We start from the raw sequence: 27,741 nt of genomic DNA, 5'->3' as shown, positions 1-27,741 counted from the left end.
GAGAAGAGGAGCAAATGTAGGTGATATAAAACCAAAAGATATCAATAAAATTTTATTGTAAAAAATATTCCTTAGATCTTTATGCTAGCATTTTGCTTAGCATAAAGATCTCAGAAGAAATATTTTCTTAGTAACCTTTTCCCCCCATAATATAGAGTTTAACTTAGTCTAGCTGAGGTCTGTCTGAATTAACATTTACTCTAAATGAAAATTAAAAAAAAAACTTTTTAGAAAAGACACTGAGAATATCCTACAATTGAAAATGGGTAGACATCCTCCCCCCCCACCCCAAATGGAGGGGAAAAACCTCTTACTGTGAGTACCACCCATTAAAGGATTTTCAAGATTTCTGTTTAACTCATTATGGTGGCTTGATTCTCATCTACAGAAGCCAGCAAACTTGTGATGTCCTACGTTGCTGCAGTTTGTGGAAAAGGAGCTGAAGTTAATCAGGTCAAAGAACAGCTCTTACAGTCGAATCCAGTACTAGAAGGTATGATTTTCCTATATAGCTATGTTTTAAAAGGTCTGTTTTCTTCGGGTATCACTGTGGTCCTTGTGGTTGAGTTCATTTTAAGAACACTTCAAACACCTGGCATTCTGGGAGGAAAAAGGAATGAAGTAAGAGAATTTGGACCAAATCCTGCAGAGTAAATAAGCCCCAGCCTAGATACTTTGGGCTGTGCACTTGTGGAGTGCGTGGAACAGTTTAAGTGAGAGAAACTTGCCCACTATTAAGCTATTATTTGTCTTTCATTTTCAAGGTTAACCATGTAACTTAAATTTCTTGCCACTGGTGGTGGTGGTGGGGGAACCAAACCATCTAAACCCCCAAATCTAGCTGACATTTGTGGCTTTGATTTGCTAGCTAAGAAGAATCCAGCAGGGAAGAACAACATTGATACAATTCAGTTACACTCAGATTAAGAACCAGCCCCTTGATACATGAAGACAAAACTGAAGTAGCCCCTTCCATCAAGGAACTTACATTTTAGAGGGAAAAATGCATCAGAATTAAGGTGGGAGCTTCTTAGCTAGCTAGCTGAGCTGTAAATGAGGCCCAGGTCTTGGATATGAGCATTCTGAAGCTCATTGCAGTTTGTTCTTCTTGGCCACAAATGTCATCCCTAAACCCGACCATCCATCTTCTTATCGCATGTGTTTGGATAGAGTTAGAAGTGAATAGTACCCTTAGTCCTGTGGGAGACCAAGCAAGAGTTAAGGCAGCACAAAATCAATCACCACTATTGGAAAAAGCATCTCAGAGCAGATCATGTGGGTCACTCCTATCACCTTCTATTCTTCAGGATGGCCAAGGTAGTCCGTACAGCCTTTGAGGGCATTTGGCAGACTTGGGAACTGAACGGTCTTAATGCCATTACTAAGTCACTGTGTGGGTGGGTTGGCTTCTCTGAGCTTGGGTTTCCCAAATTTATAAAAAGAGAAGATGCCTTTTACCCCCCTATCTCCAGAGAGAATGAAATAATAAGCATAACAATGTGTTATTAAGGCATAAGAAGATTGCTAAAGAGTCCAGGGTGTTATTATTGGCAGCTTCTATTACTTAACCATATCCGAAGCCTGTGTAGAAAACTCTTGGTGTGGAAAACTCCCTTCACTTAAGTAGATTACTAACTTGTGGAATCATAGAATGAGATCTTGAAGAGACCTCAGGGGCTGTATTGTCTAATCTCTTCAAGTTACAGATGCAGAGACCAAGGGTAAGGCAGGTAAATGCATAATTTGCCCAAGATTACACAGGTAGTAAATCAGACATGGGAGTTGAAACTGGTCTTTAGGCCTGAAACAGATTCCCTCTTCATCTGCAAGATAGCCTTAAAAAGTTGCCTGTGGACAAATTGACTAACATGGAAATGTTTTACATGATTGCACATGTATAACCTATATCAGATGGCTGGCTCACTGTCTCATGGAGGGGAGAAGAGGGAAGGATAGAATTTGGGACTTGAAAAAAAATCCAAAACTATGAATGTTAAAATTGGTTTTACATGTAATTGGGGGAAAATATTGTTTAAAAAATACACACTCATTACCCCATGCTCCCACCACCACCAAGTTGCCTGTGGATATTGAGAGGCAGAGTTTTTTTGTCCATTAGCACACAATGTGTGTCACGTGGACCACTTGAACCCAAGTCTTTGTGACTTCAAGGCTTTGCCACTATGGATGGAGTGCCAGGTCTCTTATAATTTATCATTCCATTCTTTGGATTTTTCAGTTATTGACTTCTCTGTTCCTGCTGAATCATAGGCTCTTGCCTTAATATTTTGTTCAAGGTATGCGCTGTATATCTCTGCGTACTTATTTTAAGAATGCCGTGCCAGAAAGTAGGAGCATTCTTATGGTCCTCTGGTCTTCCTTTGTGTTTAGAATCCATTCCTTTATTCAGTGGTATTTGAAACTAGACTCGAACCTAGGAAATGGGAGAAATGTACGCTGGTGGGCATGTGGTATCTTTTAAGGGAATGCTCTTTGCTTTCTAACTAGAGCAGCTACTGGAAATGAACATGGGAAACAATGAACTCAGAAAAACAATTGAGGAATGTGTCTCAAGCATTTTAGAATAGAGTGCTTGTGTTTGAGTCGGTGCTCCACAATGAAAAGCCACAGTGTTTGGATCTGTGCTTAATAATATGTAACTCAGACTCGCTAGATGAAAAGATGATTTATGGCTTCCAAATGGCACCCTGAATGAAGTCGGGGTTTTTGGAAACATTTCTTTCACTTGCCCCTGTCCTTCTCTTCAACAAATTGCCATTTTTTTGGTATCAGCTCCTTAAGTTAGAGCTAAACTCTGCCCATCTCTTGACTAGGGAGCTATGTCTATTCCCACCCACTGAAGCTGGAGCCTTAAGAGAAATGCCAGAAATGTTAGGTTTTTCTTATTATAGGTAAGTCAGAGCTCACTATTATCAGCACTGCATTTATGAAAATCATTAGCCTGCTGGGAGAGTGACAGGACTCCTACCCTCCTCATCAAGCATGGTTTTTAAAATATAATTTCTCCCCTTCCTTCCACACCAAGCAGTGCATTACAGTTGATTTTTTAGTTCATATGTGAAATTATTTGCTGGGAGCTGTTAGTTCTAATCCCTGAACTGAATCCCATTCTCCAAAAATTTTGTTTGGAGCTGTGTTGTTCATTTTGCTTAGTTCAAATAAAAGTGAAATGTTTTTGTATAAAACAAAGAAGCCAGCCAGAGTAAAACAGAAAGAGCCTTGCCCTCATCTGGTTTAGATACTTCCTACTCAAGGGACACTCTCCTCTCCAAAAATACCTTTTGGTCTTTGGTTGTTTGACTGCAAAATGGTAGCTGAGTCTTTGTAGCTCTCAGCTAAGCCCAAAGTCCTCAGCTTTGAGCTTGAAATCCTTTGCTGCTTTTGTAAGTAAAGGAAGAAAAGGAGCATTCATCATGTTTAGAGAGGTGGTCTAGGTGTTTAGAAGATCTGGGTTCAAATCTTGTCTCTGATACATACTGGCTGTGTGACCCTGGGAAAGTCATTTGACCACTTCTCGTCCCTCAAGACAACTCTCTTAAGACTATGAATCAACTCAGGACACTGACCTGAGTTGGTTAGAAGGACTTTCTTCAGTAGGAGTCCCCTCCATCCAAGAAGTCTCAGGTCCAATACAAATTAAACAACAAAAACCAACCAAATGTGAAACTATTGAATTGGTTTGTTGTTTAAATTACATGTCTTTTTTTTTTTTTTAGTGAGGCAATTGGGGTTAAGTGACTTGCCCAGGGTCACACAGCTAGTAAGTGTTAAGTGTCTGAGGCCAGATTTGAACTCAGGTACTCCTGACTCCAGGGCCGGTGCTCTATCCACTGTGCCACCTAGCTGCCCCAAATTACTTGTCTTTTGCAAGTAAGGATTGTTTCATTCTTTTTAGTTGTATCCTCAGCACCTAGTGCAGTGCATGGTAGGCACTTGATTATTAAATATTATTAAGATTAAACTATAAGCTTTAGTAACTTAGACCTGCACTAAGACTTCTGTGATACCCTGTATTAAGGATTTGTTTGTATTTAGGAGAATGTTGAGTTTTTCCAGTATTTTCCTCACATCTTTATGTTGGGATTTTTTTCTTTCCTAGAACATAACACACTGTATGACTTGGTGAGAAGGTCTTGTGATCTTCTTACCATGTCATTGCCCATGTGATTGATGTTCCCAGGGCAGTACTAGTGGGGAAATCTGGAGATCACTTATTTAGGAGGCAATACTGTTTTATGCTCTTCTTCTTGGAGCTATTGGAATGAACTTGAGCTGGGGTGAATCACTTGTCTCCCAAAGGAGTTTAGGAATAGAAAATAAGAACCTCTACAGCATGATGTTTTTGTCCATTGTAAATTGGTTGTCAGTCAACATCTGTTAAGCTACTACTCTATGCCAGGCACTGTGCTAAGTGTGTGCTAGAGGTGAGTTCTGTCTATCACTTTGTCCTTGGAGGACTTACTTACTTAGCTTCAGTTAACTAGATTGTCTTTCTTTTCCATTAAAAATGCATAAATTTCTTGTGGTTCTTATAGCCTCCATCCAGTGCCACAACCCCATGCTTCTTACTTTATATTCACTAATGATGATAAAAGGGCATAGTCACTGAGGTTTGACATTACTAAATTGACTAATATCAGAAAAACCTTAGAGTCATTGAAATTAGTGACATCTTATGAAGCACAATGAAGCCTTACTATGCCCCCTAACCTGGAAATTTGAACTAATAATGAGACTTGCAAATTTAAGACACTTCATTTAAAACCTTTCAACCTAGACATTTCCAGGGAAATTTCATGGGGAAAAAAAAAATCAAATCAATTCTACATTAAAAATATCATTGCTAAGACTCCTCAGAACATGACTGAGTTCTTAAATAGGACGTTTATATTTTGGTCTTCTTGCTTCAGTTTTTATCTTAGATTGTCAACATCTTTTAATCATATCAAATTATATCTTTTTGTTTTCTACTAGCATTTGGAAATGCCAAAACTGTAAGGAATGACAACTCCTCTAGATTTGTAAGTATTTGTATAAACACCAATGTTTGATTCATTCCTATTGAAGATGAATGAGATGTTTAATATTGTCTTGATGTGTGTGTATATGCGTGTGTGTCTGTGTGACTGTCTTTAAAATATAAAGAGAGAAATCTATTGAAACAGTGGTGATTATGATGGGAAATGCTTTGATGCCTCTGATGTCTTACCCTGTAATTCTTTTTAGAAAGATAGCAAACCATTTTGCTATCACATTGTCCTTGGTACTGATGGCTGTTATAAAACATCAAGGGCAGTTTTAACATGATGACATGTAATAACACCCTCACCTTCACCTGATTGGAACTCAGCCAAGAGCCAGGAATTGAAACAGAAAAAAACCCTAGGACTCCCCCCCCCCCAACCTTCCTAACTAAAGTAAGATAACTTACATTAATATGGCAGTTTAAAATCTACAGAGCAATTTTCTGTAAGATAGGTAATGTGAGTATAATTGTTCCCACCTTACAGATGAAAAAACTGAGGGGTGAATTGGCTTGCCCTGGGGGTTATAGAATAAAGAAATGTCAGGGCTATACTTTACAAAGTCCAGACACTAATGGTTATGTTTTAGGAGTTAACTTGTACAAGGACCCACCAAGCCCTCATCCAGCCTGTTTCCCCTTCTTATGCACATTTCTGGGCATCTAGGTGGTACAGGAGATAGAGCAACAGCCTGGAGTCAGGAGTTCCTGAATTCATATCTTACTTCAGACACTTAATAGCTATTTGACCTTGGGAAAATTACTTCTCTTTGCCTCCATTTCTCATCTTTAAAATGAACCAGCCCTCATTGCCCTGTTTTAAAAAAAAAACACACACACACAGAAAAAGTAAATAGATGTACAACCATCATGCAAAAATGTATAAAATAGTAAGAAATTGTTTGGGAGTCAGCTAGGTGGTGCAGTGGATAAAGCGCCGGCCCTGGATTCAGGAGGACCTGAGTTCAAATTTGGTCTCAGACATTTGACACTTACTAGCTGTGTGACCCTGGGCAAGTCACTTAACCCTCATTGCCCCGGGGGGGGGGGGGACGGACAAATGAGCCAGAAAAATAAATGGCCAATCACTTCAGTATCTTTGCAAAGAAAACCCCACATGGGGTCACGAAGATCGAAATGGCTCAACAGCTATACAAAGTTCTAATAAACAATGATTTCTAAGCTAACTGCAAATTAAATGAAGGGCAAAGGACTGGCACAGTGACAATAACAAGAGAAAATAGGGGGTTGTACCACAGGAGCTCTTGAGTTGCAATCATAGAATCAATAGATTTCAGAGCTAGAAGAAACCACAGTAACCCAGAATAGTCATCTGGGACCATTTGGTAAGGAATCATATAGCTCCGCATATCCTCAGTAGACCCTGAAGGTATCATTGTATTTGAGCACAGAGCAGCAAATGATATTTTGAAGTGAACCAGAGTCGTCAAGAAAAGGTTAGAGAGTGTTCATTATCCTGTGTGAAAACAAAACAAAACAAAACAAAAACCCAAACCAAAACCTCAGGTGGAGTGTAGTGCATTTCGTCCAGCTTGGTTATACAGGAAACTCGGGTCTCTAAAGCAATTGATCTTGAAGGGTTCCAGTAAGCCAAGGTTTCCCCAAAGTAACATTTCTCCTGTCTCTGCTTTGAAGCCACAGACAGAAAGAAGAGAATGGAAAAGTTATATTTAATATTTCCAAGCTCTTCTTTAGAAACTAAATTGTTTTTGTGCTAGCTGAATTCCCACTTGGTGGATAGTTAAAGGATTCTAGGTTTATGACTTTGGAGATTAGGGGTCTTGGTTCAGTGACTTTTCCAGTGACCCTCCTCTTTCTCCTCCTCCTCTACCACCTCTTCTACCTCATCCACTTCTTACATACACTCTTCTACCTCCTCCTTCTCGACCTTCTTCCTCTTCTTCATCTTTTGGGGGGGGGGGAGTTGTGACAGGGCAATGAGGGTTAAATGACTTGCCCATGGTCACACAGCTAGTAAGTATCAAGTGTCTGAGGCTAGATTTGAACTCAGGTTCTCCTGAATCCAGGGCCAGTGCTTTATCCACTGTGCCCCCTAGCTGTACCCTCTTCCTCTTTTTTCCTCCCTCTTCCTCCTCTTCCATTTCCTCTTGTTTTTTTTTTACTTCCCTCTTCCTTCTCTTCCTCCTTCTGTCTCCCTCTTCTTCTTCCACTTTCTCCTTTCCTGCTTCCTCCTCTTTTTCTATCTCCCTCCTCTTCCTCTTCCTTTTTTCTCTTCCCTGCTCCTCTTCCTTTTCCATCTCTTTCTCTTCCTCCCTCCTTATTTATTTATTTATTTATTTATTTATTTATTTGTTTATTTGTTTGTTTGTTTGTTTTTTAGTGAGGCAATTGGGGTTAAGTGACTTGCCCAGGGTCACACAGCTAGTACGTGTTAAGTGTCTGAGATCGGATTTGAACTCAGGTACTCCTGACTCCAGGGCCGGTGCTTTATCCACTGCGCCACCTAGCCGCCCCCTCCTTATTTATTTAAAAAAAAAAATTTTGGGGGGGCAGGGCAATGGGGATTAAGTCACTTGTCCAAGGCCAGTGCTTTATCAGCTGTGCCACCTAGCTGTACCCCCTCCTTATCTTATTGATGAGAAACTGAAATATTGGCACCCAGTTCAGACAGCATAGTGATGGAGACTCTAAAATCTGGCTCATACAATTGCCCAAATAGTTGTTCTTACACATAGACCATGTCATGTCACTCCCCTATTCAGAAAGATTCATGGGTTCACTTTGCCTCCTTTGTTAAGTTCAGAGTCCTCACTCTGGCATAGAAAGCCCTCCACAACATGGTGCCGCCCTACCTTTGAGACCTTCTCTTATTTCCTCTCCAACCTTTCCATGCTCTCCAGGACCCGGCAGCAGGGGCCTCCATGTCTTTCCTCCCACGCATACACAGCTTTTCTTCTCCCAGTTCTGCCTTTCCACTGGCTGTCCTCAAACCTCAAACTGGTTCTCCCTTCTCACCTCCACCTCTGGCCTTCCATTAAGGCTCAGCCTAAATGCCACCTTCTCTAGGAGGCCTCTCTTGGGCTTCCTCCCAACGAATGCCTCTTGTGTATATCTTGTATGTACATAGTCGTCCTGGCCTCTCTGTCCAGGCCCAGAAGGGAGAGGGCCGTACCGGAGGTCACACAGCTAAGGAGGAGCAGAGCCAAGACTCAAAACCTATGTGTATAGTTGTTGGGTACATAGTTCTTTTTTCTTTTTTTTTTTTGGTGAGGCAATTGGGGTTAAGTGACTTGCCCAGGGTCACACAGCTAGTAAGTGTTAAGTGTCTGAGGCCGGATTTGAACTCAGGTACTCCTGACTCCAGGGCCGGTGCTCTATCCACTGTGCCACCTAGCTGCCCTGGGTGCATAGTTCTAATGAGACTCTCATGGACCCGAGTAGACTGTGAGTTCCTTGAAGGCAGGGACCATATTTTTTCCCTTTATAATTATCCCCATGGCTTTGATCAGGGCAGGGTCCATTATAAGTGCTTAATAACTGTTTGTTGACTGACTAACCCACTGGCTATTACTTCTCTCTGTATTTTATCCTTAAGCCAAATGGATCTACTCTTCCTTTTCTCCCCACCCCTCCCCCCTGCACTTTACCTGTTCTAAGCCTTTGTTCATTCTGTCCCCTATGCCTCGATGCCTCCCCTTTCCTTCTCCTGGTGACTTGAGCTTTAAAGAGGGGGATAGCAAAGAAGGTGCTGCTTCTTCCAGTAATCTCTCCTCTGATCGCTCCTACTCAAAGCCATCTTTTCTTCCTTGAACTTTCCCTAGCATTTTGTTTTGTATTCTCCGGCACACCTCTTATATACTGTTATATATTTTTATTATCTGTATATGTGCCCTGTTCTCTGGTGGTATTTTAAGCTCAGTGAGGGCATGCCTTCACTCTAATACTGTGTTTACCCCAGTGTCCAGCGTAATTCTCTGCACACAGCTACTTAACATTTTCCTATTGGATTGAAATGAGGTTAGCCACAGTTGCAGGAAACAGCTAGAGGTTCTGTGTTCCAGACTTACAGTAGAACTCATTAGGAGGTGGGGATGGCAGAGAATTTGCCTCCTTTGTGCCATGTAAAATAGAGAAAGGTGAATGGAAGCTAGCTGTAATTTGGGCAAAGGTATGTGTGTTTGCGGTGGGGTGGCAGTGGGGGTGGGGGCTCAGATCTTTATAGAAGATCAGACTTAGAAAAGTATAGTTGATTGTACTTACTGTATGTTTGGAAAGTTCTTTCACAGAGTCAGTGAGGCTGACTCCTCACTCAAAAGGAAACAAACTAAGTTTATGCCTTAGTTTGTTCTGCAGCTATTCTTACATTGGCCAACCCTTAGAGTCACAGAAAGACAGGGCCACGCAAGGCCCCCGACATATTTTTAGATTTTATTTAACTTATGTAAAGCTTTAGCATATTTAATACAGAAGCAGGATATTAATCATTTAGCTCAGAATTGCTATGATGAAACCAAGTAGTTTATATCATCCTGAAAAAAATTGCAAGTTGCACAATAAGCAGTAGATGTTTACTGTGTTTCTAGAAAAGGGAAAGATTTGGTGGTGGTGGTAGAATACTGTTGTAATTTGGGTTCATATAAATTTAGAACTAGAAAAGACATTAGAGAGATCATCTGGTCTAACCCTCTCATTCTGTAAATGAGAAAAAAGGTTGGTTAGCTCAGGAAGATGTAAGTTCAAATCCAGCCTCAGACACTTATTAGTGTGTGACCCTGGACATATCACTTAACCCTGTTTGCCTCAGTTTTCTCATCTGTAAAATGAACTGGAGAAGGAAATGGCAACCTGCTCCAGTATCTTTGCCAAAAAACACCAAGGAGGGGATCGCAAAGAGTTGTACATGACTGAAACAACTGAACAACAAGGCACTGTGGTGGGAAAACCAATGGCTTTGGAATTTAGGAGACCTGGGCTTAAATTAAATCTCTCTTCTGCTTTTATGACCTTGGGGAAATTGTTTAACTTCTCTAGGCCTTAGTTTTCTCGTTTGTTAAATGAGGAAATTTGACTGGGAGTTGCTAAACTCCTTGCCAGTGCTAAAACCTATGAATTACTCTGACTAATGATGTAATACAGAGGTGTCGAACTCGCTACAGCACTCCAACCCAAATTAAAGTGTCATTGGGAAATGTTTAACAAAATAAAAAGCTGGTACAACATAGATAATGTTAATTTGTGGTTTTCTAAATCAGTAAGCACTTGCAAAGATCCCTTTCTATTTAAATTAGATACCGCTGAGACAGGCTAATCCTTCTTTTAAAAATCTTTTCTAGTAAAATGTTCAACTGCTGGAGGCAGAGTAAAGACGTGAGAGCGATTCAGGAGGATATTTTAAATTTCATTAGCTGTCAGAAGGCTGTGATATACCAGTTTTTTTATGCCTGAACTTTTTTCTAATACCTAAATGTGTGTGTATGTGTATGTGTATATGTGTGTGTGTGTGTGTGTGTGTGTGTGTGTTCGTATGTGTGTGTTCAGTTGTTTTCAGTCGTGTCTGATTCTTCATGACCCCATTTGGGGTTTTCTTGGCAGATATACTGTAGTGGTTTGCCATTTCCTTCTCCAGCTCATTTTACAGATGAGGAAACTGAGGCAAATAGGTTTAAATGACTTGTCCAAGGTCACACAGCTAGTGAGTATCTGAAATCAGATTTCAACTCAGACAAATGAATTTTCCTAACTACAGGCCCAGCACTCTACTCACTGTGTCACCTAGCTGCATGTATGCATGGATATATACATACATACATACATATGTGCACACATATATTTTTGCATGTGAGTATATATTTGAATGGTGTTCTTTTAATCTAGTAAAGAGGATTACTCAGCTTCATTAAGCATAAAGTACCTTCCAGATTTAAAGTTCATAGGATCATCAGATTAGAGCTAGAAGATTTATTAAAGTGCATCTAGTTTAACTCTGTCATTTTACAGAGGAGGAATACTTGGCCCAGAAAGGTAGAGTATCTGTCTCACCTAAGGTCATACAGATAATAAGGAGCAAAGCTGAGACTCAAACTCCGGTGCTCTGAGTCCAAATCTATCAGTCTTAACCATATGCCCACACTGCCAAGTAATTACTAAGGATCTCATTTGTGTAAAGAAGAAAAAGGGGAAATAAATGAATGACCCCTGCCTCCCAAGGAATTTATAATGTAATAATGAAATGTACAGAAATCACTTTAATCCGAGTTGAAATCATGGTGTCTCTTCCCATCTCTGTTAGTTTATGTCATGCTTTATTTTCTTCCATATAACCAGAGATGACATTTCATGTTTCCTTCACAAGCATTTCCAAAAGCAAAGGCATTGTCCGGCAGAGTGGGGCAAAAGGTTGTGGTTTGTGTGAGGTGTCAACTGAGAGTAGCTGATCTGTGGTCTAGATTTATATGAATGGATGAGATGAGTAAAGGTATAGAGTGCATCAGAAACTAGACTTGCTTACTTACTGAGGAAGATATTTATTGCTCAGATCCCAGATCCAGGAGTTGTAAGGGTTTTTCTAACCAAAAGTCTGTTACCGGCTTTTACCTGATCCTTTTACTTCTGTTTCAGTGATTTGGTGATCACGTCGTTTTGAGTATTCCCTTCATCAGTGCAGGTCATAGCCCACCCATCCATGTTCCCCTATAGATTATCTTTAGGCCTTCATGGACCCCAGGTTAAGAACCTTTGCTCTAGATGTTTCATTTGTTTTTGTTTTTTCCTCTCCTTTTGCGTAATGGTATTTTACCCCAGGCTAACATGACTGTCTTACCTTTCTGATAATGCTTTTCCTGGATGATGATAAGATATTCTTACCATATTGGCATCCTGTATCCTTATCTTATAAGAATAAGACATTCTTATTCTAGATCGTCATTGGAAAACATGCTGAAGCCTACTTATGTCTCCTTTGTGTTTTGGCTCACCTGCAGTTTTGATTCTTTTTTGTTTTGTTTTGTTTTGTTTTTTGCGGGGCAATGGGGGTTAAGTGACTTGCCCAGGGTCACACAGCTAGTAAGTGTCAAGTGTCTGAGGCCGGATTTGAACTCAGGTCCTCCTGACTCCAGGGCCAGTGCTCTATCCACTGTGCCACCTAGCTGCCCCACCAGTTTTGATTCTTAAAAGGGAAAATCTGGTCCAGGATTTATAACCATGTAACATCACCAGGGCAATATTGGTGTTTAAATACCCTTCTCATAAACCTGGCAGCAGCTTTCATCTCTTCAGATCAGCCATGGAGGATAGAGAAGAATAAAAACAGCTTTTTTCTTCTCATAAGTCAGGAAGAAATGTGATTTTTGTCCTTCTTATTCCATGTCTCCTTTCCTCTTTTTCCTTTTTGAACCCCTCTTTTCTCCATCATCTTTTCCTCCAAGTGATGCCTCTTTCCCTCAGGCCTAAATGACTACTTTTCCTTTTGATAGGTCATTACTTCTCAGAAGTACCTGAGTTCAAATCCAGACTCAGACACTTGACACTTATTAAATATGTGACCCTGGGCAAGTCACTTAAACCTCATTGCCCTGCCCCCCCCCAAAAAAAAAAAGACTTTATGGTCAAATTTCCTCTCTGCCCCCTTCCCCCAACCCAGTTATTTTGAGAATTAAGAATTAATGATGTAAGCTTCTTGAGGAAAGACTTGCCTCATCCGAACACAACCTATTTTTGGGGGTGGGGTGGGGCAGTGAGGGTTAAAGTGACTTGCCCAGGGACATACAGCTAATAAGTATCAAGTGTCTGAGGTTGGATTTGAACTCAGGTCCTCCTGAATCCAGGGCCGGTCCTTTATCCACTGCGCCACCTAGCTGCCCCCATCACAACCTATTTCAAAGGAGAAGCTGCCAACTGGATTACTTGCTACTTGTAACTTTATAATTATAGGCCTGTCCTTAAAAAAAAAAAATGGAGCATGAGATTAGGTGTGTGTGTGTGTGTGTGTGTGTGTGTGTGTGTGTGAGAGAGAGAGAGAGAGAGAGAGAGAGAGAGAGAGAGAGAGAGAGAGAGAGAGTGTCGGTCTTATCTACAAAGTGTGCTATGATGTTGGGCCACGGATTGTTTTATAATCAAGATCAAAAGTGGGGAAAAAAATCTACCATTGTTCATACTCTGTACCTATTGATTTTTGTTACAGGATGGATAGATGAAAAAGTAAAAACCTGGAGATTGTTTTAGGGGTTTTGCACAATATTTTACTTGCTAAGATGCTAGTATGAGGGAGGGAGGGTGGGAAACTCCCATCCTGTGGTTATAATTTTTTTCTTCAACATATAAATAAGAACTATTATTTATTTTCAACAGTCATTTTTATTATTAAACTAAATACCCATCACCTAATTTACTTAGGAGTTTGAAATAATAGTTTGACCTGGAAATCAAATGAAAGAACTATTTTTCTGTTAACAAAATGATGCATTTATTTTTGATGTAATGCTGTACTTTACCTGACATCATATAGAAGATAAAAAAATACACATATGGCTCAAATTAAGACTAGGTTGTATCACTTGACCCCTCAGCCCTTCCTCATTATATTTCACTTAACACATAAAATGTGGTCATGGGCTTTAGCAAAGGTAATCATCTAAGAAGACCTGCAACTTGGAGGTATATTTCTAGATAGATAGCTATATCTCTGTATCTGTCTCAAAGCTAAATACACATGAAATATCTTTTTACAGGGCAAGTATATGGATATTGAATTTGACTTCAAAGGAGATCCACTAGGAGGAGTAATAAGTAACTGTGAGTATTGTTCTTGGTTTCATTTAGAAAATGTCTAAGTAGTTTTATAAAAAAAAAAAAGAGTAAAAGTTTAGCTTAAAGCTTTGATTTTGAAATATAAAGTTGGTATGTTCTAACCAGAGGACAATTACCCTTTTGTGCATAGAAGTTGGAGATTTGAATTACAGTTCATTTTTGTTTTTTTGTTTTCATATATTATAAAATGCAGAATATGGACATTTGAGTTCCATATATAAGTGTATATAATAAGTTAATAAGTTGTTAAGCTACTACGGTAAAATGAATTCTAAAATCACTTACTCCTTTTCTTTGACCATTTTTTGTAAATCCATTTTTTAAAAAATGTATCAAGTGCCTACTTTCTGCAAGGCATACTCTAGAAATAAAGTGGCAAAGAGGAAATGAATTCACAGTCAGAGTACACACTGCAGGCTTGAAATGTGTCTTTTCTTAACCTCTTCTTCTTTCTCCTTTCCTCTTTAAGGAAACACAGCATATAAAAGTATGAGTTTAAAAGAAAACAAAGTTTATTTTATAGAAAGGTTTATATTTAGAGGCTTTCAAATAGCAAGCTCTCTTAGCATATTTTAAATATTGTTTATCTTTACATAAATTTTAATCGCCAGACTCTTCAGCAAACGATTGTACAAAATGAAAAATAGATTTGAGCTTGAATATTTACTCCAAGAAACCTTTTGACACCATTATGTCTAGGTGAATTAAATTTCATAATGGGTTGGATGGAATCTCAAATTCACTCTCTTTGTTTCTGCTTCTGTGCCCACTGCTAATCCGACAGTTGTCTCTCCATGTAACTTCATCTACCTGTATAGACTTATACTGAATCATTACTTTAGAAGTAGCCATTTAGTAAAGAGATGACTTAGGGGGAATGCATTACTATTATAAAGTGGCTAGTAGCATAATCAACTCAATCTGAATCATTCTGTACACCATATTTGGGAAAAGAAGAGTCTGGTTCATGCATGCAATTCACGATGTAACAAAAAGGATACAATTGTTCCATCTGACAGACTAGCTAGGTTGGCTCCATTCCAAGATTCACTTTTGTTGTCATTCAGTTGTTTCAGTCATGTCTGACTTTGTCTTCTTACTTGGGGTTTTCTTGGACTTCTCTAGCTCATTTTATACATGAGGAAACTAAGGCAAAATGTTAAGTGACTTGAATAGGATGCTAGTAAGTGTCTGAGGCCAGATTTGAATTCAGGAAAATGAGTGTTCCTGACTCCAGGCCCAGCACGATATCCACTGTATCATATAGCTGTCTGTTATTTTGATTCATAAAAAAAAGATAAAAATTCGTCTGTGTGCATGTGTATACACACATGCATATATATACATATATACATGAATGAATGTTCCAAATCAAGGTTCATCAGACATTTATGTTATCCAAAGCAACTCTCTAAGATCCTAAGTTACAGAATGGTTATAGATCTGGGAATCGCTTGCCTGATGATGTCACAGATCCAGCCTTCTTATCACCAAGAATGTTCAAGGCATTGGGTTCATAGAGGTAGAAATAAAAAGATGACATAGTCCCTGTTTTGAAATGGCTTATCATGTAGGAGTCAGGGATAAAAGCGCATATACAGATTTCCATGATGGAAGTCAAAATATAGCTAAGTACATTTGAAGAGTGAATGATATGAGAGATAGGGGGAGGGAGGGATAACATATTCTAGGTAGGCATATCAGGGAAGGGGTCAAGGAGATGGTAACAACTGAGCTTGAGCCTTGACTACGAAGAGAAGTCCTCAACCAGCTGCAGAGGTTTATGAATACTAGTCTGAGAAGTGTTACTTTTTTTATACCCTAGTTCAAAAATTCTTAAGTCTCCAGCACTTCCTTTTATGTATTTAAGATAATTGAAAATACTGCAACAACAATTGATAATAGTAATGTTGCTCAATTGTTTCAATCATGTTCTCTTTTTGTTACCCCGTCTGCGGTTTCCTTGGCAAGGATACTAGGGTGGTTTGCCATTTCTTTCTCTAGCTTATTTTACAGGTGAGGAAACTGAGTCAGATAGGGTTAAGCGATTTCCAGGGCCACACAGCTAATAAATATCTGAAATTGGATTTGAACTTGGGTTCAAATGACTTGACTTCAGGCTCGGCTCTGCCTTTAGATAATAGCACTATATGTGTTTTTATGGAAAAGTAAACACAATTAATGATATGTTGCAGGAATATGAATATCACTTTATTTTAGACCATTCCTAGGCAAAGTCATTACTTACTCTCTGCCTCAGTTTCCTCAACTGTAAAATGGGGATAAGAAGAGAATCTATTTTCCAGGGTTTTTGCAAGGATCAAATGAGATAATATTTATAAAAGTTCTAAGTTGAAGTCTAAAATAAAATATCAACTTGTTTGTTTAGTTTTTCACAACTTGATCTTTCCATTCTCACTGGACATTGCCACCCTACCCTGTCTTCTTCATTCCAGCCAAACTGGCCTTCTCTTTCTTTATCCTTCCCATGTTACATTCCTTCTCCAGACTCTGCTGTATCCTTCACTCAAGAGTTTCCTCTTCCTTTTAGATAGAATCCAGGCACTGTCTCCTTCATTGAAGCCTTTCCCTGTTTTCTGCAACTGCTCATTGATCTCTCTCCCAAATCACCTCGTGTTTAGCCACTATGTATATATTTGTATTTACTTACTTTATATTTTTGTTGTGCATGTTTTTTATATGTCATCGTTGTCTCCTATTAGAATGTAATCTGGATGAGAAGCAGAGATGGTTTCATCCCTTGTACTTGGATCCACAGGGCCTAGTACAGTGTCTGGAATACAGTAGGCATTTAATAAATACAGATTGATTAATCAGCAGGTGAAATTAGCCTTTGTTTTCTCATTTTTCTTGAAGAAACATATGGAGAGGAAGAAGCAACTCAGTATGGAATAGAGTTCCTTTCTCTTAAGGGAATAGATTTCATATGTTTGTATTCACTAGCATTGGTTTTCATAATGAAATTATTTTGATAGTTGTGGTAATGGGAAACACCCAATCGATCCTAAATATCCTTTCTTTCTTCCTTGAGAAGAAAAGGAATGAATTAGTGGTTAAAGCAGGAAATGTCTTCCTATAGGCATCAGTGCCTCATAGGATGCTCATGAGTATAGCAGTCAGCCCTGTTTCTGTAAGCAGATGAGCAGGCTATCAAAAGGAATATAAAAGAATGGAGGAATGTGCTTCCTTCCTCCAAGATGTGTGGCATACCCCTGAAATATAAGCATACAAATATAAGTACCAGGGTTGAACCCTCCACCCCCTACAAATACTCCTTGTTTCCAGAAAAGAAGATAAGATCCCTGGAGTTGGCTGGTAATGCCTCCACACAGGGAATGCAAAGGATTCTTCTAAGCCTTACTTAATCCCCTTTCTGGCCAGTTGGGGAGAGGCGTGAAGTCAAATTTCTAATGATCTTCTCTTAAAACAGCCTCCCTGGGAGATCTCATCCACCCTCATGTCTTTAGTTATCTTTGGGCAGATGACCCCCAAGCCTTCTATCTCCGAAGACCTTTAGTTCTTTCCGGATGCCTGTTTGATGGCCTCTGCTTCCTTTGTCAAACTTCAATCTAAAACCAAACACAGTTTTCTTCCTAAAACCTATCCCAGCTCCCTGCTTCCTATTTTCTGTAATTGTCACCATCATCCTCCACTACAGTGTGCCTATTGTGTGTGTGTGTGGGGGGGACAACAGGGGGATACTGGTAGATGTTTAACAACTGTCTCTCACGTTTTTCTCCAAAAAAAAAAAAAAAGTGCCCATGACACAATTTTAAAGTTTAATCCACATTATTAACACTTTGAAAAGTCTAGACCAGACTAATCAGTGGCACCAGCAGGGTACAGAAGTTTAGATAAAACTCATCTTCTGTCCCCTGGGAGATTATATATATATAGTCTAGTGGGGGTGGGGGGAGATAAGAGACTTGGGAAACAACGTGCTTTGTGGGGTGTGGGGAGGAAGGCCTTTTATTGAATCTTTACAGATTCCCCTGGCTTTTAAAGCCATTTCACAGCCTGCCTCTATTTTACCTTTTCCACAGCCTCATTATGCGTTGCTTGCTTTCACACATTCTGCAGTTCAGACTGGCCTTCGAATGTTGCTCAGCACATGAGTCCCTCTGTCTCTCATTTCCTGTGCCTTTGCCCAAGCTGACCCTTCTGCCCATCCTCACTCCCATACCTAGAATGAATGCTCTCCCTTCCTTATCTCTGCTACTTAGAATCAGCTCTTTTCCATCAGAAAGTGCTACTTCCCACAGGAGATTTTTCCTGATTTACCTGGACCCCCTGCCTCCCTCCCCTGACAGCTGCTTGTTCCTCTCCTCCTCCCTAAATTATGTATATGTACTTACAAATATACATGTTGTCTCCCTAGATAAAATGTAAACTCCTGCCTGGCACATTGGTGGCCTGTAATAAATGCTTGTCAATTGATTTATCAACCAGCGGGATCAGGCAACACTTCCTGGAGGTGGGAACCTTTCCCTTAGGCTTTAATTAAAGATTGGGTTCATGAGACAAAGGTTGGGGGGGAGCAGCTAGCTGTTCTGAACAAAGGGCCTTAGAAGTAAAGAGTGCTATGCCAGTTTTGACTCCTCATCCTCCCTTTGTTGCTAGCTTCTTATACTTCTTGACTTTGTTGTTCAGTTCAACTCCTTGTGACCCCCCCCTGGACCATACTCTCCATGTTTTCTTGGCAAAGATGCTGGAGTGGTTTGCCATTTCCTTCTCCAGTGGATTAAGGCAAAGGTCTCATAGCTAGGAAGTGCTAAGTGCTAAGTGCAGCCAAATTTGAACTCAGGTTTTCTTGACTCCAGGTTCAGTGCTCTGTCTACTGAGCCACCTCAGTGTCTTTACTTCTTGACTGAGACTATCATAATGGCTTTTTTATGAGAAGGTGTCCTTGCCTTTAGGATCTCCTTGTCCAAGTCCATTATTCATGGTGTTACCAGCAATTTTCCTATTGCATTATTCTGATCCTCTCCCTTTAACTGCTTAAAACATTTAGTGATAATAGACTTCCTCTCCCTTTCCTTGCTCCTCCCACTACTGTCTACCACATTAAGGTATAAGCTTATTAGCTTAGCATTCAAGGCCCTACACTCTAATACAATAATTTGCACTTAATAGATGCACCATCAATATTTGTTGGGTTTAATTAGGTGTAAGATAATGGGAACCACATTATTTCTCAAGATAAAAGTATCATTGTGCTATAAAACTTGAAGTTTAAATTACAGGAAAATTTTGGGTGTAAAAGTTAAGATCCCTTGCAAAATCATTTCTTTAGGCAACATGATATAGAAGAAAAGGCACTGGGTCTATAGGGAAAAGGCTTAAATCCATATCTCACCTCTGATGCTTACATGGTGCAGTGGATAAAGTGCTGGGCCTGGAGTCAGGAAGATGCCAGTTCAGATCTGGCCTCAGACACTCCCTAGCTATGTGATCTGGTCAAATCACTTAACTTCTGCCTCAGTTTCCTCATCTCTAAAATGGGGGTAGCAATAATAGTATTTACTTTTCCAGCATTGTTTTGATGATTAAATAAGATAATAATTGTGTTTATCACAGTGCCTTAACTCCATAGTAAGCACTATATAAAGGTTGACTGCTGCTGCCGCTGCCGCTACTGCCACCACCACCACCACCACCACCACCACCACCACCTGAGTAACTTTTTTTTTTTTACACCTGAGTAACTTTGGGCAATTTACTGAACCTCAGTTTCCTTCTCGGTAGGTAGATCTGTGTAATCCAGTGATTTCTTAGACCTATATGAGGGAAGTTAAAACATTCAGGTTTTTAAAAATATTTAAAAATATTTCATGACTTAAACATTGATACAGCTACTTACTTAGAAAATTAAAATAAGCTTGGAATTCTTGAGCTTTCATTTTATTTTTAATTAGCTTGAGTCTAATTAAGAATTTCGATTAAATTTTCTCATTGTAAGGAACTGATTCTTGTTAGCTCCAGCAGCTTTTAAAAAATTAGCTGTATGAAGGCAAACTTATCAAGTTTGCATCTGTAAGTCAATTGTAGGGTTTGACCTTGAGGCTAAAAGGGAGAGGAGGCATACACCTGTCTCAACAGGCTCAAGTCTACATTCTCCTTTCTTTGACCTTGTTACAAAATGTTTCTCTAACCCCTGCCATCTTTTGGCAGCGAGTAGACAGCCAGTCAGTTCCATCATTTAACTAATGTGTGCCGTATGTTTGAGGTTTAATTCACTTTCATATTTTGCTCCTTACTGCCATAAAAATAATATTTTCTGGTTGTCAGTTCTTAAAATAATCCAAAATAACTGAAATTTAAAAAAAAAACAAACTACATTTGTGGAGTGCAGTCATCATCATCCATTATTTGGTTACTGTGGTTGATAGTCAGCTTAGAACAGTGGGAAGGGCAAGTTCTCAGGCTCTGTAGTGTTATCACATAACAAGAATAAAATAGCTGAGCCCTGCTAAGAAAAGCAGTGACAGGTGAATACTAGTATGTATTCAGCCAGATTAACACTTGTATTCCATACCAATTCAGTTGTCTCAATCCTTTGCCTTTCAAGGGTCACACACATGCACATTCAAGGATGCTGTCTCTATACTTATGGCTCCTTTTTTTTTTTTTTTCAAAGAACCATGTCATTGGGAATTTGAAACAATCAAGTGTAGCTCTTAAGCTGTCCTTATAACTGTTAATAAATGTAATTGTTTCCTGGGATAGCCAGATGATGCAGTGGATAGAATGCCCAGCCTGAGGTTGGGAACACTTGTCTTTTCGAGTTCAAATCTGGCCTCAGACATTTAACCAGCTGTATGACCCCCTGCAAGTCACCTAACCCTCTTTGCCTCAGTTTTCTCATATGTAAAAATGAAGTGGAGAGGAACATGGCAAACAGCTCCAGTATCTCTGCCAGGAAAATAGGATCCTAAAGAATGAACGGCTGAACAACGCAGGCAAAATATTACGGTTATCAAAAGATGATCAGCAGCATGGCCTAGTAGATGGGTAGACAGCCTGCCTTGGAGGTTGGAAGACCTGGGTTTAAGTCCTGACTCTGGCACTTAGCAGTGCCCTGGGCAGTTTTCTAGGACTATAAATTACCGAGAATTTGCTGTTCTGCATTGATAGTGGGAACTTCCAATACTACTGAAATTATAGGTCCCATCTTTAAATTAAAAAAAAGGTAAATTATTCTCTCAATTATGCCTTACATCCAGTTACATTAATTAATGTTTTTTTTTTAAGTTGGGGAAAACACAATGGGTTGCTATTTCAGGATTTTTTTAAAAAGGACGCGCCATTCACTTATAGAGGTGAATCACCATGCTACTTTCTATTGGTTTACCTTCATTGCAGGGTTTTAACAAGTTTGTACTCAGAGAGTGACATTGACAGGCAGGCCATTCTTATTTCTTGGGACAATTATAATACAGTGTAAGACTTTTTTTTCAGATGAAGGTAAGTACCATTATCAAGTGATATTTATTTTTCACAAGTTAATTGGTAGAAGAAATAAGACTTAAACTAATTGTATAGACTGATTGTATTTTCTGCTTAAATGAAAAAGGCTAAAACTATGTAATGGGTCCCCATTATATGCTATATTTTGGATCAGCTAAAATAAATCAGGGCAGCTGTGTTTTGTGTCAATAAATAAGCAATAACGGTGACGGTTTTTTTTAAATTTAAGGGTATACTTTAAATGTCAACTTGTGACCATAAGTGAATGTGTGTGTGTGTGTGTGTGTGTGTGTGTGTGTGTGTGTGAGAGAGAGCCCCACTCCACGTTCAAAAATGTCAAGACATTATTTGGTAGGTAAATTCTGAGCCAAAGTGTAACTCACTGTATGCCAGTTTAAAATATTGAGAGATTTGCATCTTTGTTGTTGGGAGGTGGTTTAGGGGAGGAAAAGGTGTTAAGGGAAAAACACTAGAGGACACTTTTAATATTCAAAATTCCGTATGTGTCCACAGAAAATACAGTTCTACTTATTGGTCCTACCCTCTCCCTTTCCCCAGTTTGACTTAGGAACATCTTGGGATGGGAATGAAAATGACTGGAGGGAAAATGTGCAGACTATGAACTCTTTCTCTTTTCCCCAGGAGACTTATATGGAAAAGATATGTGTGTGTCATTGCTCTTTCCCCATCTCCCCCCTGCCCTTTTCTCTCTGTTCTTTTCTTCTTTCTCCACCTCCCCCTTCCCCCCCCCACCCAGTGTGTCACTGAAGTATGCCTATTTTTATGTTTTTCTCCTTTGCGTTTATTTTGTTCTGTGTCCCCTAAACTGTTAAGTTCCTGGAGGTCAGGAGGTGTGACTTGATTCTTTTCTTAGCAACTTGGGTGCCAAGCACAGTAGTTTAAACACAGTGGGAGGACATGGACTCCATTGACTTACAAGGGGTAAGTTAGACAGTTGTTCCCCAAAGGCTTAATGTAATAAGAAATTCTTGTATTAGCTTCATTCTTCATCTACACATTTGAGTTTTGTGATGTAATTAAATGAAGAAATAAATAATAGTAAGTTAATGTATATAGAATTGAGTCTGTCATTGGCTTTGTTTACATACTTCTGTGCCTTGTGCACTGTCCTGCTCCTTCTGGCTCTGCTTAGGAGGTGAGGGGGAGACAGGGAACTTCCCTTTATGGTGTCAGAGGTCAGCTCTATCAAAGGGAATGAATTCCTATGAGATACTTGGGAAGCAACAAGAACTACACAGGCAGGAAGCTGCTAAAGCAAGTAGGTGTATTGAGCACATACATACTCACATACTCAAATAACTTGGACTCGGGAAGAGATGTCACCATTATGGGTCAAACTCTGGTGAAAAATAGCACTAGAGACTTTTCCAGGGCTTAGGGAGGAGTGGGTATGGGGCTTTTCATAGGTGCTAACACAGTTAGCGCAGTTCCCTCTTTTCTTGTCCACCCTTAGTTAAGGGAGTTAGGTGTGGCCAGGGCCTGATACCAAAGGAGCCTTCCTGGGACAACAGTGAAGAGGGTGTGTATCATTGGTTAATAGTGGGGTATGGGGCTTGTATCCTACTATGCTAATTAAGCCTGAAGTGCTAGGGATCCCTGATAGTGAAGGGGCTCAGGATGCCCCAGAGTAGGTATGTATATAGTGAATTCTTAGTAAATATATATTGAATTAAATTTATAGGATCTCAATAGTTCAAAGGTAGTTCTGAGATCATCTAAGCAGTTCAAATTGAAATAGAAAGGGTACACAAATCCAATCCCTGCGGGCTTTACTATATTTTTATTTATATTGTTAAATACTTCCCCCTTACATTTTTTTAAGTGAGGCAATTGGGGTTAAGTGACTTGCCCAGGGTCACACAGCTAGTAAGTGTGTGTTAAGTGTCTGAGGCCGGATTTGAACTCAGGTACTCCTGACTCCAGGGCCGGTGTTCTATCCACTGCGCCACCTAGCTGCCCCTCCCCCTTACATTTTAATCTGATTCCTGTAATCTAGACTAATTTGAGCAAGAAATCCTGTTTATTAGGTGTCATCAGGAGCCGTTGAGGTATAGTGGGTAGAGTACCAGCTCTGGTGTCAAGTCAGTCATGGCCGTGTTCCTTGTAGGACCAGTATGACTTTTGACAGGTCACTTAATTTCCCTGAGACTCAAGTTTCCTCATCAGTAAATTGAAAGGTTTGAATTAGATGTAGATGCCCTCTGATGTCCCTTCTGTTTCTTGATGTATGATCCTATGCCCCTCCCAACTTGAAGTTGAAGATGGGCAATGATAAAAAACTCACTACCTCTCAAGGTGGCCCAGTTAACTTCTGAACAACTTTATTAAAACAAAGTTTAAATTAAAAATTAATGAGACTAGCAGACTGGAACTTGTCACATTTCAGCTATTGGGAAACAGGAATTAGCTAAAAAACCTAAGTAACTCATTACAACAAAATAGTATATTTATAGTGAAAAGACAACAAGGGTTTGCAATCTGCACCAATGCAAGGATTGTCTACCTCAATGAGTTCACAGATCCAATTTAAATAGAAGAGACTTTCGGGCTCATAATTTTAGTTATTACAAAATTATAAACAGTTGGAAAGCAAGAGCTGATTAAAAACACTAAGTAACTCACTATCTAGTTCAATTTACTTTGAACTAAATGTAATAAATCATTTAGATACAGAGAGTGCATTCTTTTATGACTAATTTATATATGTTTAATTTTGCCTACAGGACTTTCTCAAAACTTTTTAAAATGATTTGTGCTTTTTTCTTATAGTTGCATTAGACCCAAGAAAATCTATATCAAGTACATGATAAACAATTAGAAATTAAAAATTAATTGTCTTACACAGACACTGTGCCAACTTTTCAGCATATTTACTTAAAATCTATGTTAATTTTTCATGAGCACAAAATGGAATACCTTGGAAACTTTGTCATTCAGCCTACCCAGCTGTCTGGGGGTTAAATTGGATAACTTTGTCATGGTGACTTAGTTAAGAGTTTTAGTTGATTTATGAAAACCCTGGAAGAAGGGAGAGGGGAAAATGGTTCTTTTGTTACTTTATTCCAGATGTTTTAGCTCCATTTTGTCAGTTTGATTTTAAGCTGCAAGTATATGAATAAAGTGCAGAAGTTGGGCTGCACACATTAACCTTTGTTACAACTAAGACCTATTTCTTTGAACAATGCATATTTTGTGCAGAGTTTTGTTATCTCCTAAGTGTTGTAAGAAGACATTGCAGGCAATTTTCTGCCTTTGAATTTCAGATCATTTGTCAGGCATCCTTATTTTGAATTCTGAAGATGCTACTTCTGCACCCCTCCCCACTTCCCTACACAGGATACAGAAAATTAATTTTAAATGGAGCCAGAAAACTACTTTTGGATTAACCAAAAGATCCTGGGTGTTGCAGTTCATGTGGAAGTTATCTTTTTATAATGTAACGTAGGACACTGTTAACACCCACTGACTGCTCAAAAAATGTTGCTCTATTTTAATTATACAGAAGGACAGGAAGAAAATGGAGAGAGAATATAGTTACTTGGCATCAGAAATCATATGATTAAAATGTTAGAGACAGAAGGGATTGTTGAGGATGCTCTCATCCAGTCTCCTTCACATTCAGATAAGGAAACTGAGGCTTGTAGAATTGGGAACAATTCATCCTTTCAGGTTTGAAGGGTATAAAGAACTAACATACTGAGGCTAATTTTTATGCCTTAGGATCCCCATAACAAGTTTGCCCATTAAACCCTAGAGATGTAACAGAGAAAATATTTTACCATGGTACCTGAACAGTTTAGCTGGCCTCAAGCCAAGGGGTTTCTTCTTGGCAATAACTGTGTTCCATTAGGCCTGTTACCTTTATTTTATTTTATTTTATTTTATTTTATTTTTTCAGGGCAATGAGGGTTAAGTGACCTGCCCAGGGTCACACAGCTAGTAAGTGTCAAGTGAGGGGGCAGCTAGTTGGCACAGTGGACACAGACACTTACTAGCTGTGTGACCCTGGGCAAGTCACTTAACCCTTATTGCCCCCCCCCCACACACACATACACACACAAAAGAAGAACAAGGAAAGAAAGTGTCAAGTGTCTGAGGCTGGATTTGAACTCAGGTCCTCCTGAATCCAGGGCCAATGTTTTATCCACTGCACCACCTAGCTCTGCCCCCTGGCCTGTTACCTTTAAAAAACACACAAGACTTCCTCTTTCTATAAGGTCTGAAAGAGAAGCTTGATTTCTTTCACTGTTCTGCATATCTAATATGCAAAAGAGGAGCATTGTGGCAAAATAGAAAAAGGGGTGGATTCAGTGGTAGAAAAAGTGGAAACCCACTTCTGTCATTCTCTGTGTGACCATAAAGGAGTCACTTGATTTTCCTAAGCCTTAGTTTTCTCATTTGACAAATGGGAATAATAATACCCGTAGAACCAATTTCAGGAAAGTGGTTGTTGTAAGGATCAGTTGAGAGAATGTATATAATGCATTTTGAAAACTTTAAAATAATACAAAAATGGCTGATGATGATGATGATGATGACGACGACGATGGTGACGATGATGTTCAGCCATTTTTCAGTCATGTCTGACTCTTTGTGACCCCATGTGGGGTTTTCTTGGCAAGAACACTTGGAGTGGTTTGCCATTTCCTTCTCCAGCTCATTTTATAGATGAGAAAGGTGAAGCAAACAGGGTTAGCTGATTTATCCAGGTTCACATAGCTAATAAGTATCTGAAGCTGGATTTGAACTCACTAAAGCGAATCTTCCTCAGTCCAGGGCCAGCATTCTATCCACCAGGTTTTCTAACTACTACTGTTGCCGCTGCCGCTGCTGATTAATAACCTGCAGAATCTACCTTAGGAGAGTGGTGGTTGTAAGGATCAGTTGAGAGAATGTATACAAATCATTTTTTTGCAAATTTTAAAATACTATAAAAATGTCAGATGATGATGATATTAGCATGTGCTGTGGAGACCGATAAATGATCAAAATTGAAGAGAAGCACCAACTGATTGTGTGGTGCCCCCACACAATGTGTAGCACATAGTAAACACTGAATAAATACTTGCAGAATGATTGAATGGAGTCTTTAAAATTTTATTTTATTTTTTTTAACCGATGCCCAGGTTGTAGTGAGAGGGGAACATTCTGGTATTAGGATTTTTTCCTGCCCCCAGAATTTGATAGTTAAGTCCATATGCTGGTAGCTTAAATATATGCTAATATAAATGGGGATTTATTTCAGTTATGTGAAATGCTTACAGATTCTTTCCTATATTGAATCTCTTTGTTAAATGTGGAGGCAAAAAAAGCGCCTAGGGCGGAAGAAAGTGCTGTGCCAATTTTCTGTTTAGACATAAGGCAGGGAGGCTTTCAAATAAATGAAAAATGGTCAGGTGGTGGGTATTTGTAAATAATGAACTGAATTTATGTTCAGTATCTAAAGTAATCACCTGCTGGGACTTCATACAGTTCTATTGTGAGTATGCACACATGTTTGTGGAAAATGCCAAAGAATGCTTTTAAACATTTGCATCGATTTTGGACAAGCTATTTATTAAACAAATTACTTCTCTAGCTAGCAGCTCATAACTTCTAAAAGAGAGTGGAGAATTTGAAACTGGAGTCTCTGTGAATATCCTAATTCAATTAAATTCAGCACAGGGTTTCTAAGCTCCTCCTGGGTGTCAGGCTTTGTGTTAGGTAGTAGAGCTACAAAGGTGAGAATCAGTACTGTCCCTAGCCACAGAAAGCCTACAGTCTAGCAAAGGTATGAGACACACATGCAAATGCCTGTAATGCATGTTGGAAAATGATTAGACTCATGAAGCAGGGCTAAAAGATGAAGAAGAGGAGGATCGGTTTTAGCTGGGACAATGAAAGAAACACCAGCAGAGCTGGGTTTTGAATGAAAATGATTCTGTTCAGTTCAACAAGCATTTATAGGAAGGGTGTCAACTGGTGGACATCCAAACGAAGGCACATTTTGGTCATGGATGAAATAGTGGGACAAAATTAAATTAGGGAACAAAAATGGTCCAGCTAGTCAGCAAGCATTTCTTGATCACTTACTCTGTTCTAAGCACTGGAGATGGGAATAAAGTAAACAGCTGCTCTTTCCCTCAAGTACCACCGATTCTAATGGGAGAGACAACTTGTAAAGAACTTTGTGTACAAGCTGTCTACGATTTATAAAGTATTCAAACGAAGCACTATGACTTGGGATGGGGAGGATGGCATCAGGCCGTGAAGAGCCTTGGAAAACAGGACAAGGAGTTCATATTTTTTCCTGAAGGCCATGGGTGTCCCCTGAAGGTTTTTGCAAAGGGGGATGATGTGATTGGCCAGACTTGCACAGTTTATTCTGGCAGTGGTGGGGAAAAAAAAATCTGGAGTGAAAA

The 27,741-nt window shown here is 39.4% G+C and overlaps 1 protein-coding gene across 8 annotated transcripts in view; it reads left to right on the top strand.

The window, feature by feature from the left end:
* Positions 1-27,741, top strand: part of MYO1B (myosin IB) — a 228,775-nt gene that overhangs the window by 123,802 nt on the left and 77,232 nt on the right. For all 8 annotated transcript variants that reach the window (XM_043994426.1, XM_043994423.1, XM_043994429.1 and 5 more), the window contains exons 5-7: positions 389-493; positions 4,996-5,042; positions 13,753-13,816. In XM_043994426.1, the coding sequence (XP_043850361.1) occupies positions 389-493; positions 4,996-5,042; positions 13,753-13,816 (216 nt within the window). The remainder of the gene's footprint in view (positions 1-388; positions 494-4,995; positions 5,043-13,752; positions 13,817-27,741) is intronic.

Source organism: Dromiciops gliroides, chromosome 3, assembly GCF_019393635.1.
Source record: "Dromiciops gliroides isolate mDroGli1 chromosome 3, mDroGli1.pri, whole genome shotgun sequence".
Lineage (NCBI taxonomy): Eukaryota > Metazoa > Chordata > Mammalia > Microbiotheria > Microbiotheriidae > Dromiciops > Dromiciops gliroides.
The sequence above is the reverse complement of the archived record's forward strand: the minus strand, read 5'-3'. Positions and strand labels throughout refer to the sequence as shown.